This window comes from Xiphophorus hellerii, chromosome 5, assembly GCF_003331165.1.
Source record: "Xiphophorus hellerii strain 12219 chromosome 5, Xiphophorus_hellerii-4.1, whole genome shotgun sequence".
In the NCBI taxonomy this organism is placed as follows: Eukaryota; Metazoa; Chordata; class Actinopteri; order Cyprinodontiformes; family Poeciliidae; genus Xiphophorus; species Xiphophorus hellerii.
The window spans coordinates 1,351,122-1,371,847 of NC_045676.1; the positions used below are offsets into that span (position 1 = coordinate 1,351,122).

Sequence of the window (20,726 nt, forward strand, 5' to 3'; positions counted from 1 at the left end):
TAGGCATGCATAGCAGCACATCATAAATACATATTTCCTCTGACCCTGACCAATCAGAGCTTGGGGCGGAGCTAATCCTGCTCAGGTTTTTATAATTCGTTTAAAGTTTGCTTCACTAACCAATCAGATGTCTGGGTTGAAAAGAGTCACAGTTTATAAATTCATTTCTTTAATCAGGACAGTGTCAACCATGAACAGGTCACCAGTCCTTCACAAGCCAACACAGGACATGTACACACACACGCACACACACACCCACCCGCGCACCCCCCCACCTACACACACACTCACCCCCCCCCCCCCCCCCCCCCCCCCTTCCCCACACACACACACACGCACACACATAACAACAAATAATTATCAGAATAAATGGAGGCAAAATTCCCTAAATTTTTACTTATTAGTGAGAAGCTATAATGCTAAAAACATATTTTCTCTAGAAATAACAAACCAATAAATATTTACTCAATCAAATGCCCATAATCATTTCCATCACAGGCCGTCTGACAGTCCTCCTCTATGAGGAGGACTCCACGCTTATGAAATAATATTTAATGTAAGAAATACTGGAAAAAATACTTTCACAGAAAAATGGAAACTAAATATCCAGGTTTACAGATCTAAGCTTTAAATCTGTAAATCCAAATCATTTCAGTGCTACTTACTTTTACATATAAATGTTTAGGCTGAGAAACTGAAAAAAACTTTCCTGCATTTCTTCTTCAACATGTTTAAGACCGAAGCATTCAAATTTAAATGGGTTCTGCTTTCACAGTCCTTTTGACTTTTCAGTCATTCCTGTGTCCTGCTGTCCACAGTACAACCCAGAAGACATTTTATGCCCCCCCCCCCCCGCCCCCCCCATCTTATCCCTGAGGGCCCTTTAAGAACAGTAGGAACCCGAGGAACCAGAAGAGGCAGGTCATATGTTGTTTCTGAAGGACCAGGGATCCTCTTCCTGTTCCTGTTGCTCATCATGACAGTTGGTCTATATTTGCAGTAATTATGTACCTCACTAAAAAATGTGAGACTCTTTTTTTTATATGTCCAATCTCAAATAACCGATCTTTTCTCTTCAAAATTAGATCATTTTGTTTTGTTTATTAAAATATTCCAAGTGTCATTTATTGTGGAAAATAGTACAAAAGAGTCACAAAGAAATAAGTTGAACAAATATTAATACATTTGACTGTTTCATCAGCCTCTAGTTTAAAAAGATGTTCCTATAATGTAACTGTACGTTGATCTTATTTGAAGGTCCAGTTCTAAACTCGGAAAAGTTTCAGAATGTCCAACCTCCAGCTGGACCCTGCAGCCTATCCACAAAACTTTTATGTATTGACATGATTATGATCTAGTTGATGACACTTACAGTTATAGTTCCACCCAGCTCTCTGTTCGTTCCAACGTGAAACCATCCACTATCTGAACCCACAGGGTTCTGTTCAGGGTTCTGTTCAGGGTCACTGATGGACGGGCGGTGGGACTGAATCAGGGACACTGGACAGATTGCTGTTCCATCCTGGTTCTGGAGTCCTGCCCACACATAACAGTCACCTGAAATTGTTGCTGGATTCTTTTCTCTCATAATGAATTTAGATATTATTTCATTTTTTACACATGGTGACTATTTACTCTGAAGGCCTATAGATTTTACAATAATGTTCCACCTCCATCACTAATCAAACACTGGATATCTCTGTGAATAAATGAGATTTTTGGAAACGTGTGAAACACCTTCTGCAGTTATTGACTAAGAGATTTCTGTCTCAGTTTGGCTCCCTGTAAAAAACAGGATCAGGGGATAAATAGTTGCCATCCTGCAGATTAGAAATGCATATCAGCCTTGGCACATCCTCACGGTGTTTGCTCTAATGTGTGAATATTTCTGCGTTTGTGTGTGAGAAAGAGAAAAAGTGGAGGAGCCAACGTGTTTTTCACTCTCAGACATTTTATTGATTCTACTTTAATGTTTGCCATCGTTCACGCCTTGAAGGACAAAGTGTTCAGAGATAAAACGATCCTTCACAGCCATTTTCGTGGCAGCGACTCTTAATGTCAGGAAGATGTTGGTTTATCTGCATCCAGATGAAAACTGCTTTCTCTCACTATTTAATTGCATTCATTTTTTTCATGCTTTGGTCCCAAATCTGCAGGCCTCTGGAGGAGGCAGCTCCTGCAATAAGCTTCATCAGACCCATAAATCACGGCGCCTAATAGCTTTCATTAACAATCACAACACTTCTGCATCTGTGTGCATGTCGCTCTAATTGGGGCAATTTGTCCCCATCAGTTTGGGGACACAGAGCTGCTCTGCCTTTTAATTTGCAGCACAAATACCTAATAGGCTGGTATCTGCAGTCCAAACACAGAGGGGGTTCTTCACCATCACTGATGTCACAGCAACAAAGTTCAGCATCGAGTTTATGATCCATCAGAAACATGTTTATTATAACAGCAGCTTTGATTTCAGCAGGCTTTTATATTGACACATTTTATTGATGACATTTAGTTCATCGCAGTTCAAAGTTTCCATTCTTCAACACGTTGAGGCTTGGACTTTGACTAGACCGTTGCACCTACTTGATTTATTTCCAGGCATTCTGTTGTAGATTTGCTGCTGCGTTTGGAGTTCAGACAAGGCTTCAGCTGTTTGGCTTCAGAATATGATGGGACACACAGGAGTTCATGGTTCACTCAGTGGTTGCCAGGTGACCAGGTTCTGTGGCTTTAAGACCAGCACCAATCATCACCCTTTCACCTCCATGCCAGCTGGTGATGAAGTTGCACAAAAAGAAATTAGCTAGGTAGCTACTTAGTGAGGTAGCTACGTAGCGAGGTAGCTACGTAGCGAGCTAACTACGTAGCGAGCTAGCTACGTAGTGAGGTAGCTAGGTAGCTACGTAGTGAGGTAGCTACATAGCGAGCTAGCTATGTAGTGAGGTAGCTAGGTAGCTACGTAGTGAGGTAGCTACGTATCGAGCTAGCTATGTAGTGAGGTAGCTAGGTAGCTACGTAGTGAGGTAGCTACGTAGTGAGGTAGCTACGTATCGAGCTAGCTATGTAGTGAGGTAGCTAGGTAGCTACGTAGTGAGGTAGCTACGTAGCGAGGTAGCTACGTAGTGAGGTAGCTACGTAGCGAGGAAGCTAGGTAGCTACTTAGTGAGGTAGCTACGTAGTGAGGTAGCTAGGTAGTGAGGTAGCTAGGTAGCTACTTAGCAAGGTAGCTATGTAGCGAGGTAGCTACGCAGTGAGGTAGCTACGTAGTGAGGTAGCTAGGTAGCTACTTAGCGAGGTAGCTAGGTAGCAAGGTAGCTACGTAGTGAGGTAGCTAGGTAACGAGGTAGCTACGTAGTGAGGTAGCTAGGTAACGAGGTAGCTAGGTAGCGAGGTAGCTATGTAGTGAGGTAGCTATGTAGTGAGGTAGCTATGTAGTGAGGTAGCTATGTAGTGAGGTAGCTAGGTAACGAGGTAGCTAGGTAGCGAGGTAGCTATGTAGTGAGGTAGCTAGGTAGCGAGGTAGCTATGTAGTGAGGTAGCTATGTAGTGAGGTAGCTAGGTAACGAGGTAGCTAGGTAACGAGGTAGCTATGTAGTGAGGTAGCTAGGTAGCGAGGTAGCTATGTAGTGAGGTAGCTATGTAGTGAGGTAGCTAGGTAACGAGGTAGCTAGGTAGCGAGGTAGCTATGTAGTGAGGGTATACAATCAGCCTATTGCCTTAATGGTTCTGTGACTCAAACTCAACTGAACACGATGAAGATGTTTCTGTGTGATTTTAATGTTTGCTTTGCAGGAAAATCTCACTAGAAAAATCAACTTAGATTAAATCATCCCAACACAACAGATTTAATATCTTTGTTTAACATATTTTAGGCCAACTTACCTTTGAATGAATTTAAGACATTTTAAGGATGCACAGACACTCCGTTAAATTAGTGAATAATTGTCTGTCTGGTCTTAAAATTGTTAGGAAATGAACTAACTAAGTTCTTCTGTGGTGAAATCTCTTGCGTATTTTGAAAATGTCCTAATATGATTAAAATAATTTGTACAATAATTTTTACTAGATGCAAACTTCACAATAACCTTAACAACGGTTTCAGATTTCCGTTGTTTCTGATTGGATCACCGGCTCTTGGTTTCATTGCAGTGATTATGGCTATGAGAGGCGGACTGATGGGAAGTGCAGCCCCGCCTTCTGGTTCCATCCGTCCTCCATGTCCCGCAGCTGCACCACGGGAATGACTTTTCTCAACAGCACGGGGTAAACAAGACGGGATGGGAGCAGGACGAGCATCAGATCAGAATCAGGAAGTTAATTAGTTAGTTAATTAGAACATCACAGCTAAAAGTCGGAGATGAATGAAACACAAGAGTTGAAAAACTTTTGAACAGAATTTTATCTGAAGTCCAAAATAGAGTGAATATCTAAACCACCGTGTCAGATTGCAGTCCTGAAGGATTTTGTCCTGCAACTTTAGACACATACCTGGTCCAACACATACAGTCTAAACGAGTGGATTGCATCCTCAGCATGTTGTCAGGTTCTGCAGTAATGTAGTAATTATTCGGATCCGGTGTGCAAAGCAGAGAAACATCAGGACATCAGCCCTGGAGGACCAGGACATCAGTTTACTGATTTGGCTGATTGATGTCTGTAAAACAAGGAGAACTGAGTGTTCAACATGATAATTCATAACAACACAGAACCTGTTCTGCTGATGGTGCCGTAAAGTTTTACAGAACAGCAGCGACAAGGACAGCGGAGGAGGAAACGTGTCCGCAGCACAAAAGCTTGTTTCTAACTAAAGCAAACAGTCAGAAGGACAAACTGTAGTAAACAGAACATGTTGGCAGGAAAAGGAGACAAAAAGGAAACAGAATGTGAAGGAAAATCATGAGGTGAAGTTTAATAAATAATCATAGCGAATACAACGACAGGAAGACAGATTCTTATTGGTTCTCAGGTTTAAATGTCTTTTTACTCACATTTGAAGATGATAGGTTTATATTTATATTTTAAATGAGTAAAGTTCAATTTTCTAAACAGTGTAAAGCAGGTTCCTGTTAAAAAGGTAAATGATCAAGTGTTAATGAGATCAGGCATTTGAAAATGTAATGTTCACTTTTTAAGGCTCATGATATGATGTGTACATGAAATTATAAAAGTCAAAAAGACAAACTGGTGATATTTAAAAACAACTGGAGTAACAAACGGAAAACAGCATAAGACCCTCTGTTAGTTAATAGTTAAATAAGACTTAGTTCTGATTAAATAGCAGCGAGTTGGTGGTTAACTAGGAGTTAGTTCATAGTTAAGAAAGACTTAATCAATGGTAAAGTAAGAACCAGTTTTTCAGTTATGTAAGAGTTAGTTGTTAGTTAAACAATAGTTAGTTAATGATTAAATAGGACTTGGTTAATTATTTAAAAGTTAGAAATTAGATACCTAAGAGTTAATAGATGTTAAATAAGAGTTAATCAATGGTTAGCTAAGACAGTTCATGTTACATAACAGTCAGTGGTAAAAAATAACTAATTTAAGAGTTTTTGGTTGAAATAAGTCAGTTGCCAGTTAAATGAGCATTCAAAGCATTTGTTTAGCCAACAAAATGTAATTTAAATAGATAAAGAAGGTTTGAACAGAACCACATAGAGATGCATATTATTGTTTCCATGTGTATATGGTCAGATGGTGTCTGTCCCCCCGCCCTCAGCTACAGAAAGGTGGTGTCCAATAACTGCACAGCAGGAGTGATAGCAGAGTACACGGCCCGGCGACAGCACTGCCCCACCCAGGCTCCCAAAGGCCTCCACCTGGTCACCAGCGAGGGCCGGCTGACCGCCACGCTGGGCGCCAACGTCACCTTCCTGGTTTTCCTGGAGGAGGTGAGCGCGTTCCCAGTCACACCAGCTGCTGAGGCGTTTCATTCAGCAGGGGAAGGAACTTAAATAAACCTTTTACAATTATAAAATCAATCTGTGAATGTCAACCACGGTGCCCACTGCTTCATCACATCCAAGAAAATGTTCCTGGCTAAGCCGTTTCCATGGAGACCACAACTCTTTGGTCGAACTGAAATGCTGTTGTTTTCACACTCAGTGTCCATTGGTTCTGTTCGTGTTCTGGTTCAGAACAAAGAATGGACCCAAACGTTTCAAAAGAGGAGAGTGAATTTATTACTGCCAATCAAAAAGCTTTCAGCTCCAAATCATCAACCAGAAAAAGCAGACAGAGCTTCGCATGCAGAGTGGAAAGAGCACAAGTTTATTTTTCTGACTGAAGTTTAGAAAATCTGATTAAATGGAAACTCTGGTCAAGTGAACCACCAACATTAATTAATCTCTTCCTTCCTTTGGATTTTAAACTCAAAGGTCCAGTGTGAGTGGTGCTGCTTCAACATTACGTGTAATAAAAAATAAAGTTTATTCTTTGTTTAAACAAAAGAAATCAAGTTATTGGCTTACATTGAATAGAGCCTGTAATGTCATAAAAATTAAAAACATTTTTTTATAATCATAAGTGAAGAATCTGTTTTTGGTTCAGTTCAAATGAACTCTTAAGTGACAAACCTTCAGCGAACAGCGAAAGCCTCGTGTGAAAAGTCCAGCAGAAAAATGCTGCTGTGTGAAACACAACAGGAAGATTAATTTGCCAATTTCTTCCATTTCAAATGGAATCGTTCTGACTTTGAGTGTAAACACAGCATCACACCTGCACTGCTTTCTTTGCTGGAATAGTGAGCACAACTCAGGTCGTCTTCACAGAACATCATTTGTACAGAGTTACAGTTCAGCCTCATACGGGACATATGGGTTGGTTCTGCTGTAAAATGGTTTGATCGATATCTGGACCCAGTTAAAAACAGGAGAATGAGTCCAAACTTCTCTGAATAACATGAATATTATCCAATCACAGTTTCTTAATGAACTTACATTTTGTAAGTATGTTTTTTTATTCAAACATGATTCATTAATTATTGACCTTGATTGAAAGATGTTAATTGAGTCCCATCACTATTTATTTTTGTAATCTAAAGAAATCCTTTGAGTAGATGTTGTATAATCAGAATATATGAATAGAATTGACAATTTCCACACTTTCCTTCACTTTTCTTCACATCGAAACATGTATGATGCTACTTAGCATAATTTGTCCATAAAGTAACATTTAGATTTATGTAGTGCTGTTTCAATGTTTCTTAGTTTTAAAGGTACATTTCAGTAAATCATTATAAACACTAAGATGTACCGAAACAACATGAAAGTTAATAAATCCAGTTGGTTAAAAGTTGAATTTGAAAATGTCCAGATTTATGGTAAATTACAACATTTCTAAACGATCCACCATGCAGTCTTACAGGCTCTGTATTTAAAGCAAACTAAATCCAGGCTGTCTGCAGTCTCCAGATGTGTTTTTATCATGAAGAAAACATGAAGTCCTGCAGATTAAACCTGAAGTGTTTGTCCTGTGCAGGGAGACGGAGCGAGGACCAGCATCACGGTGGACTTTGGAGATGGTCACGCTCTGACGTATTCCAACGTGAGCTCCATCGAGGACGGCATCAAGCACATCTACAAATCCGTGGGAATCTACCGGGTGACGGCCACCGGGGAGAACAGCCTCGGTTCTGAGACCGCCACGCTCTTCCTGCACGTCACATGTGAGTTTTTATTAAAAAATAACAACAATAACACAAAAAACCTCTGCTTTCATTCACGGAGGACTGTCCTCCATTTTTCTAATCTTCCTCTTTTTCCCACTCTTTATCACCTTGTGTGGAATTGCTGCTGTCACTTCACCGCGTTCAGGGCTTTATCTCCTCAGAACCCGTCCAGAACCGAACAAACAAACAGAGATAGAACAAACCTCATTATGCTTCCTCTCAAGTCAGCTGCTGCCTCCTATGGATGAGGCCTGACAACTTCTGCTCCATAGCAGATGTAAAAGGAACTGACTTACTGATCAGGGAGCCCTCCGCCCCCGCCGCCGATCTGCCAGCCGTGTGCGACAGCCACGCTCACAGAGTCACTGCAGACCCCAGAGGGCGGCAGAGGAAAATAACCCACAGATGGCAGCTATTGGTTCAGATTCAGCAGAGAATTCTGCGCTAATTTCTTCTCTTCATTTGAGCTAATAAAGTTGTTTGTGAGGTTTTGAATGTAGCAGCAGAGCGTGGAGTTCACTCTGTGATGCATGTGTGTGTCTGAGCAGGTCAGCTGGAGCATATCCATCTCTCTGCTCCCTTTGTGGCGGTGAGGAACAAGGAAGTGAACCTGACCGCCGTTCTGCATCCCAGCCAAGTGGGAACGGTCACCTACATCTGGTGGATCGGAAATAACACCGAGGTACGGTGAACGCGCTCCCGCTGCTTCTCTCTGTGTCCGTTTGTAATTAAGAAGTAGGTTGCTGACTCTGTTGTTCCGTGCAGCTATATTTGTTGGCGCCGGCTGCAGAAAATCGAGGCCTTGTTAATCAGCACTGATAACAGTTGCAGAATGTGCTGATGAACCATAAGCTTAAAGTGTCTCGATTGCTAAGTTATGGAGAATCTTAAAGCCATCTGCATACAGAGCAGATCAGAGTGGAGTGGAGGTCCACTCAGCAGCAGGAATTCTTTGACCCGTTTTAACATCCTGATGTCTTCAGCTAGCAACGAGCTCTCAGGAGCATCTTCTGGGTGTGTAAACTGTGGTATCGGCTCGTCTTCAAAAACAGCAAAACTCCACAGTGAATGTTGTAACCAGAAGCTTACAGACACCAAGGAGGTCAGTTAGAACTACCAAAATGATTTCTGTTTGATAAATGCCACAATAATGAGAGAAGGGATGTGTTAGAGACAAATCACACAAGTATAGACGTGATGGGAATGTCCAGTCATCACATCATTCAGGAAAGAGACAAATTCTGGGAATTGCACCAGAATGCATGGACATAATGTCCTGAAGGCAGAACATTAACTTCCATTAAGACGTTAAAGCTTTGGCACAAATGAGTCTTCCAGATCGATGATTCTCAGAAAAACAGCAAATTAGTGAAAAGGTGGAACCGGGTGGATCTGGTGGACCGGGTGGATCTGGTGGATCTGCTGGACCGGGTGGAACCGGGTGGATCTGGTGGACCGGGTGGAACCGGGTGGATCTGGTGGACCGGGTGGATCTGGCAACAAAGTCTGGCAGAAAATATTTTAGGAAAAGTTAGTTTGGATAGTTTTATTCCATTAATAACTGAAATCATTTGAAAATTAAATTTTGTGTTTAGAAGACAAATCTCTAGTCAAACAGTTGGTGCATTAAGTAATCCAGGACCAGAACCTGTCTGTCTGTCCCGCTCCGGCTGTCTGACTCTCTGCTGTGTGAAAGTGTTTGTGTTGGGATCAGGGCAGCCTGTTCTGTCAGCCGGAGACGTTGGTTCTGATGTCAGTCCGTCCTGCTGGGTTTCCTTACAGAGCCATGTTAGCCTTCTGCTGATGTCTGACTCTCAGGGGAATGCTCGGACTGACTGGCTCTGTGTGTGTGTGTGTGTGTGTGTGTGTGTGTGTTCTCCAGCAGCCTGTTATCACCCTGGAGGGAAGCGTGGCGTGTACGTTCTCCAGGGAAGGGATCAATACAGTCACGGTGCAGGTGTCTGCTGGGAACGCCATCCTGCAGGACAGGAAAACTATCGCTGTCCACGGTGAGTTGATACTCTGAACAAGAAGTCACAACAACAAGCTTTAGGCGCCACCATCACTTCACACACTCCACCTGCTTTCCTTATTATGAGAGCCACTGATCTACAGGCTTCACTGATTACAGTGGAAACAGTCTAACGTCTGCTAAAAAGCAGGGATGCAGCGCTGCCCCTCCCTCACTTGTTGCTCCACACGCTGCTAAGCTAGCTGGCTAACTCAGGGCTCCTTTGCTTTTCGCTCACGTACAAGAAAGAGACTGTAGAAATATTTCTGGCTACAAAAAGTAAAGTCATGGCATGGACACTAAAATCTTAAGATAAACCTGTTAGTAAACTAAAAGGTTTTCCTCTCTACTGTCGCTACATGCATGCTCTGAATCAGAGATTTCATCTGCTGAAATCTGCTGTTTTTTGACCAATTTAAATAATAAATTGAATTTGATAACTGTGACCAATTGAAATCAAGGGAGAATTGGACTAAATTGGCTTTTTATTGTAGTTTTATTTAAATTTATTTTTCCTTTATTTTACCAAGGAAATTAGTTGAGAACAAATTCTAATTTTCAAAGTTCTCAGGAAGCATCAGAACATCATAGAACAGAGAACAAGAGAATAACATAAAACAGTCAAAATATACAACAATATTCATATTGACTTAATGTACTATTTGCTCATAATCCAGCTGTTTTTAAAAGCACGTTGAACAAGTAGGATGGATTTTACTGAGTTGTAGCCGATTTCTGGGTTTTGATTGAAATACTAATAATTGTAATTAATTTATTACATTTTTTTGTCAAGTCCCACCACTGGTTCTGACAGTTTTCTGTATCATTGTGTCTGTGACCCCAAGACCTGAATTTAAAAGAAAAAACTGATGATTTCCTTTAGAAAAATGTTACTTCATGAGGAGCTGAAGCTAAAAAACGTCAGTGAAAAATCCTCACGTTATGTTTGCTTCGTGCAGATTATTTCCGATCCCACCTGCTGGCCTTCTCCTCCAACCTGGACGAACACAACCCGGACGTGGCTGAGTGGAGGCAGGATGTGAGCCGGGTGATCCGGAACGCTCTGATCCAGGTGAAGCTCGCTCGCTGAGCTGCTGCTTTCTGCTGCTCAACTCCTTACAGGTTTGACTTTTACCATGATAAATGGTCAGAAGGAGAACTGGGAAGGTGGAAGTAATACTGGAGCAGTTCTCCTGAACTGTGAGAGTTCAGGACCGGACCGAATAAACATCAGAACTCCTGGTCCTGCGGTGACCCGAGGAGACGCTGGCAGATGAGCCAAACACAAACTGTCAGGTGGCAGAAATGATTCCAGCTCACATGGCATGTCAGAGACAGAGTCGGACTCATTAACCGGTTCTTGACACTTCTTCAGGATTCCGATATATTTCCGATTCTTCGGAAGCAGCTCTCTGCCTCTTGCATCATCCTTTCACACTTTTTTGATTTTGCAAAATTAAAATTGATGCCAGAAATACATCCGCCGCTCCAATCTTCACTGAGCACGGCTGGCTTGTTATTTCTTTCTGACATGATTATTTTTTCTGTTTGTTTTTATTTTTATTCCTGGTGACAACCTCAGCCTTGAAGGCGGAACGCAGCGAGAGGAAAAACTGAGATGAAAATCTGATTTGATGACTTTCTGTTGAGTGATCAGTGAGGCTGAAGCTCATAGAGGGAAGTGGAAGAAGAACCAGCGACTCCTGCAGGAGGCAGTGGAACATTTCTTCATCTCTTTATTGATTTATTTTACACTGATATGAAATGAGAGGATCATTTTTACGTTATTTAACTGAGAACTGAAGTTCACAAACCTTCAGTTCTCAGTTTTTCCTGTTTGACTTAAAATCAGTCAGTTACCTTTACTGGTAACACTGGCAAAAAATTGTAAAAATCCACTTTCAGAAATGATTGTTTTAACTGAATAATTACAAACCTGACTTATGATTACCCCTTCTGTGAATCCTTGAACAACCTTCTTTTTAGTCCCTGTTGATCCTGCTGGGTGTTTTGGATATTTATCCTGCTACAAGATCCAGTTTCATTTTTCCATTTTCAGATGTTTTATTTCAAGTTTCCTGGTGTTTTTAAGGGAGTGTCTAAATTCAGGGGCTGCATCTTTCCAAGGCCGATTATGTCACAGCGATGAGCCAAAAGCTGCCCAGGTTTTAAGGCTCCACAAATCATAATGTTCTCCTTTTTTTCCACATTTGAAGGACGAGTGTGGAGCATCCTTCTCTGCCTGCTCAATCCTAAGATTCATTGTCCTCCACCATTTTTAGAGCAATGGCAGACGAAGCGGCAGCTGTTGTGGAGAGGAGCACAGTTTTAAATATGTCTGTTAAAATCTGGCAGTAAGTTAAAAGCTGAAGCTGTTGTGTTGTTTGAGATCCATTTTTACCTGCTTGTGTTCCTCATCTCATTTTGAGCCACTGTGTCTAAAAATGTGATCGTTTGCATAAACTTATATTTTGTTTCATTATATTTTTAGGATGTGTCGGTTTATGTTTTTACAACAGATTTTATGAAGACATTTTTGTTGGTAGTACCTCATCTTTACATAATGATTTAAATATGTGCTTCCAATCACTGATTCATCTCAGATTGCTGATCAAAATGTGTTTTATAACAAACATAACAATAGTTCAACCTGCTTCCTGAACCTCATTAAAAGCCTTCAGTTCTCATAAACTCTCATTTTCTGCTCCGTCTCCCTCAGGACATTTATTATTATTTCAGTAAATAACTGAAAACTAAAGCAGTTTTAAAAAATTCAGATGTCTAAAAATACACCTAAAACATTTTCAGCAGTTTTTGGGGCACAGATATTTTGTTTAATAACAGGGACAGAAAAGTCATGAGGTCGGTTCCATCTGTCCTCTGATGAAGTTTTAATCTGAGGTTCTGATCTGAGCAGCTCCTGTCTCTCGTCTCCTTGCAGGCGACAGGCGTGCGGGAGGACCTGCTCCTGGTCTCCGTCCTGCCAGGTTTACCAACAGCAGCCGAGTTTTTCCTGCTGCCTGACAAGCAGCTCACCGAGGGGAAAGCAGAGAAGAGCTCGGCTCATTTAGATCAGGTGAGGCGGCAGCGTCGTCCTCCAGCCTCTGAGTGGGCGGATGGATGTCACCTTGTTATCCTGGCTCTAACTTTAACACAACACACGGCTGCGGATCGTCTGTTCCTGCTTTGTGACTCACTGAGAGTCTTTTCATAGCAGCAGCTTGTCCAGTAATGGCTCCTGAAAATTTAAACCTGCAGCTTCAAGTTCCTATTCCCCACCAGCAGATGTCACTATTAATCTGCTGGAGACATTTTCTTTTTTTTTAGGAATCTAATTTTGGAAAATGCTTGAAGAATCGACTAATCAATAAACCTGACAAGCATTATGAGTGAAAGGACTGACTTTTAACCTTACATGATGTTGGGGGGAGCAGAGAAAGAAATGTTCAGCATCACTCGACATGAAGCAGAGCTGCTCGGTCTAAACTAACGGATGATGATCGATGTTAATGCCGGGAAGAATCCATGGATAGAAATCCTCCATCTTTCCCCTTCTTCCTCCCTCCTGCTTGATCTTCTGGAAAGTTCCACCTCCCTCCAAGCCGGCCATAAATCTTCATTCAAGGCTGGCGTCCTTAAAGTGCGAAGTTGGCTCCGCTTGTAAGAATGTAAAACAGATTTCACTGACCCTGGTATGCAAACGGTGAGAAAGTAATTAGTCAAAGCACAGACTAAATTTAAACAGCACAAAGGGGAGCATGAAGCAGTACAGGAATTACTCATATCACAATTAATTTAGCAAATGAGGCAGATAAGATAAATGAAGTCTCTGCAGCAGAGAGAGAGGAAGTGTTTGCTTTAATTATGCAGTTCCTTATTGGCTTCTTTTATGAATATCATATTCATAAAAAAACCCAGCAACATTTCATTTGTAGATTGTGTAGGAGCTCCGGTGAAGAGGTCTGTCTGTGTGGATCAGCTGGGATGGTTCTCCAGTTTAGCTCCGGGTCGTGGTAATCTTCCCAGGCTGGATCCCAGTTCATCTGTCTGAAAGCAGAGATCAAGCTGCCTGCGCTGCATTATGCATCATGGAGGAAAAGGTCCTGCAGACAAAGACTCTTACAGGAACTGTATTCACATGTGTGTGCGGGTCAGGGCCGCGCTGATAAGGCTCCGTATTTAAAGTGCATTCAGTGTTATGATAGTTTCAGAGGCTGCAGGAACGTTCTCCAGGTCAGGGCTGATAAACGTTGTGCTGCACGTTTTTATTTCATGTTTTTATCCACTTCATTTGACCTTCTCAGAAAAAAAAACAGATTTGTAGAGACTGTTTCAGTTCTAGGTTGTTTTCATAAACACAGTACTTCAGCATCAACAGGTGAATTTCTTATGGGACTGGATGGAAATTAGCATCTTGCTAAATCCAGAGTATTTACTACAATTTCTGCATATTCATTCATTTCCCTTATTCCATTCAAATCAAATAAATTCAAAAATTTAAATGAATAAGTCCAATAATAATCACTTTGTATTACTGGTTTTATACTATTACTATTATTAGTACTATACTATTACTATTATTAGTATCATACTAATAATACAATGTGATTATTATTGGACTTATAGTGTATTTACTTTTAATTTTCTAATATTTTTTGACCACTGGGGACATTTAATGATGATTTCAATTTCTTGACCTTTAAATTATTGATTTGTATACTAACACCAGTGAACCTCTTGAGCTTTTCTCCCTCAAAAATAAATAAAAAATGTGATTTTCACACAGTTTATTTTTATACCTGAAAAATAACATAAAATAATGAGTTTGCAGCAAAGTAATGTTGATGTGAAAAAACAACTGTCATTTTCAGGGGTTCAGGAAGTCTCTTGAGGGGTATGAATACTTCTGAGCGCCATTTTAAGGAGACAGATTGAGAAACAATTTGATCCTGATTCAGTAGAATATCGTTAATTTTACACCCTTGATCCTGATGTGCGTGCCCTACTGAGAATGAGCACATCAAAAGTATTTGCTTCAGAAATGGATCTCCTAGTGTAGAACCTGCTAACTAGTGTTTGAATCTTCTAGTAGACGTGAGAAGATAATAAAAAGTCTCACAGGAGTTTTAGCTCCAATAAACTGATTCCTAATGAGTTGTTTGCTGAAAACTCTGCATTTCTCCTGCGAACTTTAAACTTACAGCAACTGGAAAACAGAAGTCAGTTCGTTAAGCGTCCTGGTATTGGAGCGTTATTGATGCCGTGGGTTTTACTGTATTTATAACAAGCCCAACTTGTCTTTGTTACAGAAGAGTCTGGTGATCTGATAGCACTTGCATATGAAGTTTGAAATGGTTAATGTGTAGAAACACTGAAATCTAGATAAGAAATGTGTGTTGAACTTTTGATTTAGTTTCAAACTCGAATGAAAACAATCAGTCAGGCTAGCTGAGCCTTTTCATCCATCCTAACAGCTTTTTCAACACTTTCACACATTATTAGTTTCCTTTTTCCCCAACCTGTTTTTATCTTTCACTTTTCAGTCATTTCAGTCAGATTTTGCATCTGGTGTTATGGGAGCTAAAATCTTATTTTCCTGTCAGTCAGACTGTGTTATCGCTGGTATTTCTCATTGATTCATCTAAATAAATGGGAACACATTGTCTCCTAGCGACAGAGCGCTGGTTACACAGAGCCTCACACTTTAATGCAGAGTTCTGTGGTTTGTGACGATACAACACTTCATCAGCTGAACTGAAGCTACTTGATGTACAATGTGTGAAATTGCATCCATGTACTGCTGTGACTGAGTCCATATGATGAAAACAATGTAAATGCTTGTTTTAGACAACATGCTGGGTGATGATATTTCCTTTCATCTAAAATTGTATAAATTGTATCTCAGGTATTGCAGGCACACAAACAATATCATCACATCTCTGTGGAGAGAGATTCAAACTTCTCAACATTTCAGTCGCCTGTTGACATCCGACTGAATCCTAATGGACCCGTAAAACCCGCTGAACCTCCTACACCTTCAACTATTTCACTTAAATTACGATAAGCCTTCACAATAATGTTCTACAAATATATCAACGTTTGTGGTTGAAACAAAAAAAACTTGCTAAAGATCAAAAGGGGTGTGAATACTTTTGCAGGACTCTGCGGTGCAACTTGGGCCTAAAACAAATCAGTAATCGAGCTGGTTGATAAAACATTAAAGAAAGGCTCGATATAAACCTTAAATATACAAAGTTGTGTCTGGACCCTGCTGACGTTTGCACTGAGGATATAAAGAATTGTTTTTGTTTATTTGTTTGTTTATATTTCTTTTTCATGGCTTATTCTTTAAATAGCAATATTCAATATGACAAAGGAGAGATTTTGAGAATTTGTATTTCAATACCTATTGTATTTATTTGACATCAGTAAAATAATATTTTCATATTTGTTCAGTTTTCCTGAGATGCTTAAAGTTGTTATGCGTCTTTCATCCAAAACTGTTGTTTAACTTTTAAAAGTAAATCTTTAAAATAAAAAATAATGTGATTCCTTCAGATCTCACTTAATCCTAATGGACCCGTAAAACCCGCTGAACCTCCTACACCTTCAACTATTTCACTTAAATTACTATAAGCCTTAATGAATCCTAATGGACCACAGACACTAAAGACCAACAAAAATAAGTATTTGTTTTGTCTGGTGATATATCCATCGATATGAAACATTACATTGTGACAGGTGTGTTTCCATAGCACCCAGCCCAGGTCATGTGTTTTCTGTCGCCAGCTCTCTGACCTCCTGCTGAACGCCTTGAATCAGAACCTGGTCCAGTTCACGCTGCGGCCGGGGGTCCAGGTCACCGTGTACGCCGCTCACCTGTCGGCAGGTAAGGCCGCCTTCCGCCTGCTCACCATGTACCTTCAGCACAAACATGAAGCATGTGGCCAAGCTCAGCGACAGTCAGGTTTATATTTCATATTTTTATTGCCCCACCCCCTCTCGACTAATAACTCCACCCCTGTGTCTGATTGGCTCCCACCATGTAGCTACACAGAGACATTCAGAGACGTATGTGTGCCTCTTCCTTTTGGGGATGCTGCTACTGTCCTAAAGGGGCTTTTAAGCTAAAGAGTAAGAGAAGTCCATATATTAAACCGATTCATCACATGGGTCTCATTTCTGTTCACTGCTCGTTGCATGAGGCAGCAGGCTGCTAATACACCTCATCTTACTCTGCTGTGTTGTTCACACAATGCGGTTTCTGTCTCCCTGTCTCTGCAGCGCCCCTGGTGGACACCAGCGAGAACCACAGTGGCTCTGCCATGCTAATGCTGCTCTCTGTAGTGGTTGCGGGTTTAGCTGTGTTTGTCATCTACAAATTTAAGAGGTAAAGTTTTCCTGAAGCTCGACACACAAACGGCTGACAGCTGCTGATCAGGTCATCAAAAAGAAATGCCAGTCAGCCTTCAGCTGCTTTCAGGATGAAGGCCTGACCTTTCTGAAATGTTAAACCGTGTTTCCTTGCTGAGGTGGCGTTCAGAGGGAAAATCATGTGAAGGGTCATGAAGATTAATAGAAAAATGAAACATTTATTAACCTTAACAGTTTTTAGATCTGCTGAATCCCATCCACACGCTGGTTGACATGGAGCAAACATTCAGTTAAAGGTTGCTAAAACCAGCCCGATCCATCATGTGTTCCTGGTAGTTTCCTCTCTCTTTCCGTCTGCCTCACTGTAAATCTTTCCTCAAGGAAGATCCCAGGCCTCAACGTCTATGCGCAGATGCAGAACGACAAAGAACCAGAAATGATGAGTCCAGCCAATCCCTCAGAGGCCACGCCCAGCTCACCGCAGGACTTGGTGCCTTCTCTGGAGATTCTGGACACCGAGTTGAACTTGCGGCCCATCGGTGAGTGACCTCTGACCTCATCCGAGCCTCCCATCTCGTCTCATGGCTGTTTCGCCCCATCCTGTGGCTCATCCTGTGCTTTCTGTTGTTTCTCAGTGAAGTGGTCCAGACTGCAGGAGAAGTAGACATAAACAGATCAGTGGCTGTTAGTGGTACGGTCAACACGCTGCCCTCTCCTCTCTGAACGGGTCAACATCAGACTCGCAACCTCACATTAATACGGAACGATATAAGTGCCAACACTTCTTATTAAACACTTTGTGAATGCTTTCTGTAAAATCACAAAATTAATTTTGAAAACACTAAGTTATTATTTATTTATGTGTTTGATTATTTTAATCTCAACTTTTGGTTCTTGGATTTACAAGATTTATTCGACTTTGTCTTTTTCTGACTTTTATTTTTTAACTATATTTTAACATATTAGATACTTTAATTAGTTTTATTTCTCGTTAATCAATGGATTATTTGCTTTTATTACAATATTTGAGTCACACCTTTTTCTGTTTTGCTGCCTTCCTGTTATTCCATACTTATGATTTCTAAAACCACATTCAATTCAATTCCAAAATACTTTATTTATCCCAATGGGAAATTAAACATTGACATAATTCAAATCACTCTATGATTTCCAAAGAATCATTATGGATGGTGACGCTGTGGGTAGGAAGGATCTCCAGTAGCAGTCAGTCTTCAAACTAATTGGAAGAGGCCTCTGACTGATTTGTTGCATGACAGTCTCATAATTATCATAAAGTGCTAACAGCTTGATCTACAGGCAGCACATCATATTTTGAGATGCTAATCATATGCTCCTAGCTGGAAAAAACAAACAAACAAAAATTGATTATACTTCATATAAACTCTGATCATAAAAGGAGCAAAGATCCTTCCTGCTGCACAGCATCTAAATGCAGAGGGAGTAATTATTAAAACATTCAACAACAAAACCAGAAAATGTTAAAAGTTTAGAAGAAGATCCAATCAGAGCTAACGTCACAGAGCTGCTCCACCATCAGCCGCTCAATTCTGGAAACGTCTGTCCTGTTCAGAGAAGGCCCAGCGTTTAGTTTATGTGCAACTGATGGACCAGAGTAACTGCAGAACTTTAATGTTTCTGGCTTTAAAAGGAGCATAATATGCCTCATTTCAGATTTCATGCCTCATCTGTCTGAGTTTGTTCTGATTTATCATCCATCAGTTCTTCCTGTAAAGAGTTGATTGTATCTCTGAGATTCAGTCATGACCAACATTTCTGGTCGACACAAAATGTTTTATCTTCAGTTTTACTGCCATTCGTTCACATTTTTTAGATAATTCTGCAGAGTGATCAAAGTAAAAACAAAAAACTCTCTTCACTCTATTTTAGCCCAAACTGATTCATTAAAGTTCATCTCAGTCTTCTGAAAATTTCTGATATCCACAGAAAACCTTCTTCTGTTTCAGTCCAAATGTAAGAAGAGTCATTGTGCTCAAGCTGTCCTAGTTCAGCTCCATCAGAACCAGGACATGGATCCAAACTGCAGCGTTTGTTCTGGAGTAAATGACCAAACTGTGATGTGGTTTTGATGTTGTCTTAATATCTTCTTCTTCTCTGAATGGCCTTTCAGACCATGTTGATACAGGACTGTTGGTGATAACACTTAACATCATCTTAACTTGCCTTTTGTGTTCAATCTGGGTTTAACTCACACATTTCACACCAAAACATCTTCATCTCTGGGATGCAGAATCTCCTCTTCCTGAGCGTTACGATGCTTTATATGCATGAAGATAACAGAAGAACACGATAACTTCTGGAGTCTGGAAATTCACTCCTAAGGATGAACCGGACCTGTGGAGGTCCGCAGGTCTCTTCCTCATATTTAACATGATTTCTGTTGAATTTATGAATTTAAAGGAAGCAATAAGTTGGAGGTTTTACCTGAAACATATCTGAAGTCTGCCAACAGATTTTCAGCTAGCATTGAACCTCGTAGAAATATTTAACCAAAAAATCTAGAATTAACTTTTTATTTTTAGGAAATTTTTTGAAGTCTTGTTCCACAGAACAGTCCAATCTGCAACGCAGCACAAATTTGCTGTGATGAAAGCAAAGTTTGCAAAACTATGATTATTACTAGAATATTACTGAAAAGTTCATTTATTCCAGTAACTTCATGGTAAATGAATCTGATTATCGATTTTTTTCGACAAGGTTGGATGTTTTCAAGGATGTATTTCTGTTCATTTGGATATTTTTATTATCTACAGATCATAAAAACACATTTAAAATAAAAGATTACTCCAGACCACAAACAACATTTTATTAATGAAACGTTAACACCTGCTTAGAGGTCATTATTTTTGACCAATGAGCCTTTATATGATGATATTAATCTGTGTTCTGTCTGCTCTGCTCTCCCCTCAGGATGTATGAAACCTCATGTACATGTGAAATTCTCCACAGAACTCCCCACATTCATCGTCTGAACTCTGGACTGGATTGAAACTCCAGCTCCCATCATGGATTTGATCTTACTTTTGTGTTGATTTTGCGTTTGGATCACGATGGTTTGGAGCTTTACACCTGTGCATGTTGGAGCCGGATGACACATACTGTGCTCTGCTGGAAGCAGAAGAAACTGTGTACAGGTTTTATTTTCTTCTCGTTTCTCCTTCATGTTTTAAAAGAAACATGTTCAGACTTGAGTTTGTTTCTGAGTCGAGGAGAATCGCCAGCATGAACAAAACGAAAGTTTGGGATTTTCTCACATCCTGGATCGGTTTGCTGTTTTCTGATGCAAACAGTGTATTATTTATTCGTATAAAAATACTTTCATGAAGTACGATGTGGAAGTGAGTGACACATTTATTTTGTAAATCATGAATGTCTATGTTAGAACTTTGTGTATTTTAATAACAAATGTACTAAAAACAGACACTGTTATAAAATATGACTCAGCTATTTCAAAGCTTTTGATCTATTGTCCTCAAAAAGCTGATTTATGGCACAAAGCAGGTTTTCTACTGAAATATTCTGCTTTTCTTTTGGTTTTTACAACAACTTTGAGTTTTCAGGATTAATTTTGCCTCCATGTTTGTTGCCTCTGCTAATATTGATGACACCTGCCAGTTTGTAAAAAGCTCCGTGCTC

General features: G+C 40.4%; 1 protein-coding gene across 6 annotated transcripts in view; it reads left to right on the forward strand.

Annotated features, from left to right (window-relative positions):
• Positions 1-20,510, forward strand: part of sorcs1 (sortilin-related VPS10 domain containing receptor 1) — a 163,572-nt gene extending 143,062 nt beyond the window's left edge. The window contains exons 17-28 of one of the 6 annotated variants that reach the window (XM_032562700.1): positions 4,150-4,263; positions 5,717-5,888; positions 7,477-7,663; positions 8,215-8,348; positions 9,549-9,675; positions 10,637-10,749; positions 12,619-12,753; positions 16,467-16,566; positions 16,962-17,067; positions 17,433-17,590; positions 17,687-17,742; positions 20,001-20,111. In XM_032562700.1, the coding sequence (XP_032418591.1) occupies positions 4,150-4,263; positions 5,717-5,888; positions 7,477-7,663; positions 8,215-8,348; positions 9,549-9,675; positions 10,637-10,749; positions 12,619-12,753; positions 16,467-16,566; positions 16,962-17,067; positions 17,433-17,590; positions 17,687-17,715 (1,375 nt within the window). In that variant the 3' untranslated portion in view covers positions 17,716-17,742; positions 20,001-20,111. Of the gene's footprint in view, positions 1-4,149; positions 4,264-5,716; positions 5,889-7,476; positions 7,664-8,214; positions 8,349-9,548; positions 9,676-10,636; positions 10,750-12,618; positions 12,754-16,466; positions 16,567-16,726; positions 16,812-16,961; positions 17,069-17,432; positions 17,591-17,686; positions 17,743-20,000 lie in introns of those variants that run through there. The other 5 variants (XR_004339283.1, XR_004339282.1, XM_032562699.1 and 2 more) reach the window with 5 other exon arrangements.
• The last annotated feature ends 216 nt before the right edge of the window (positions 20,511-20,726 follow it).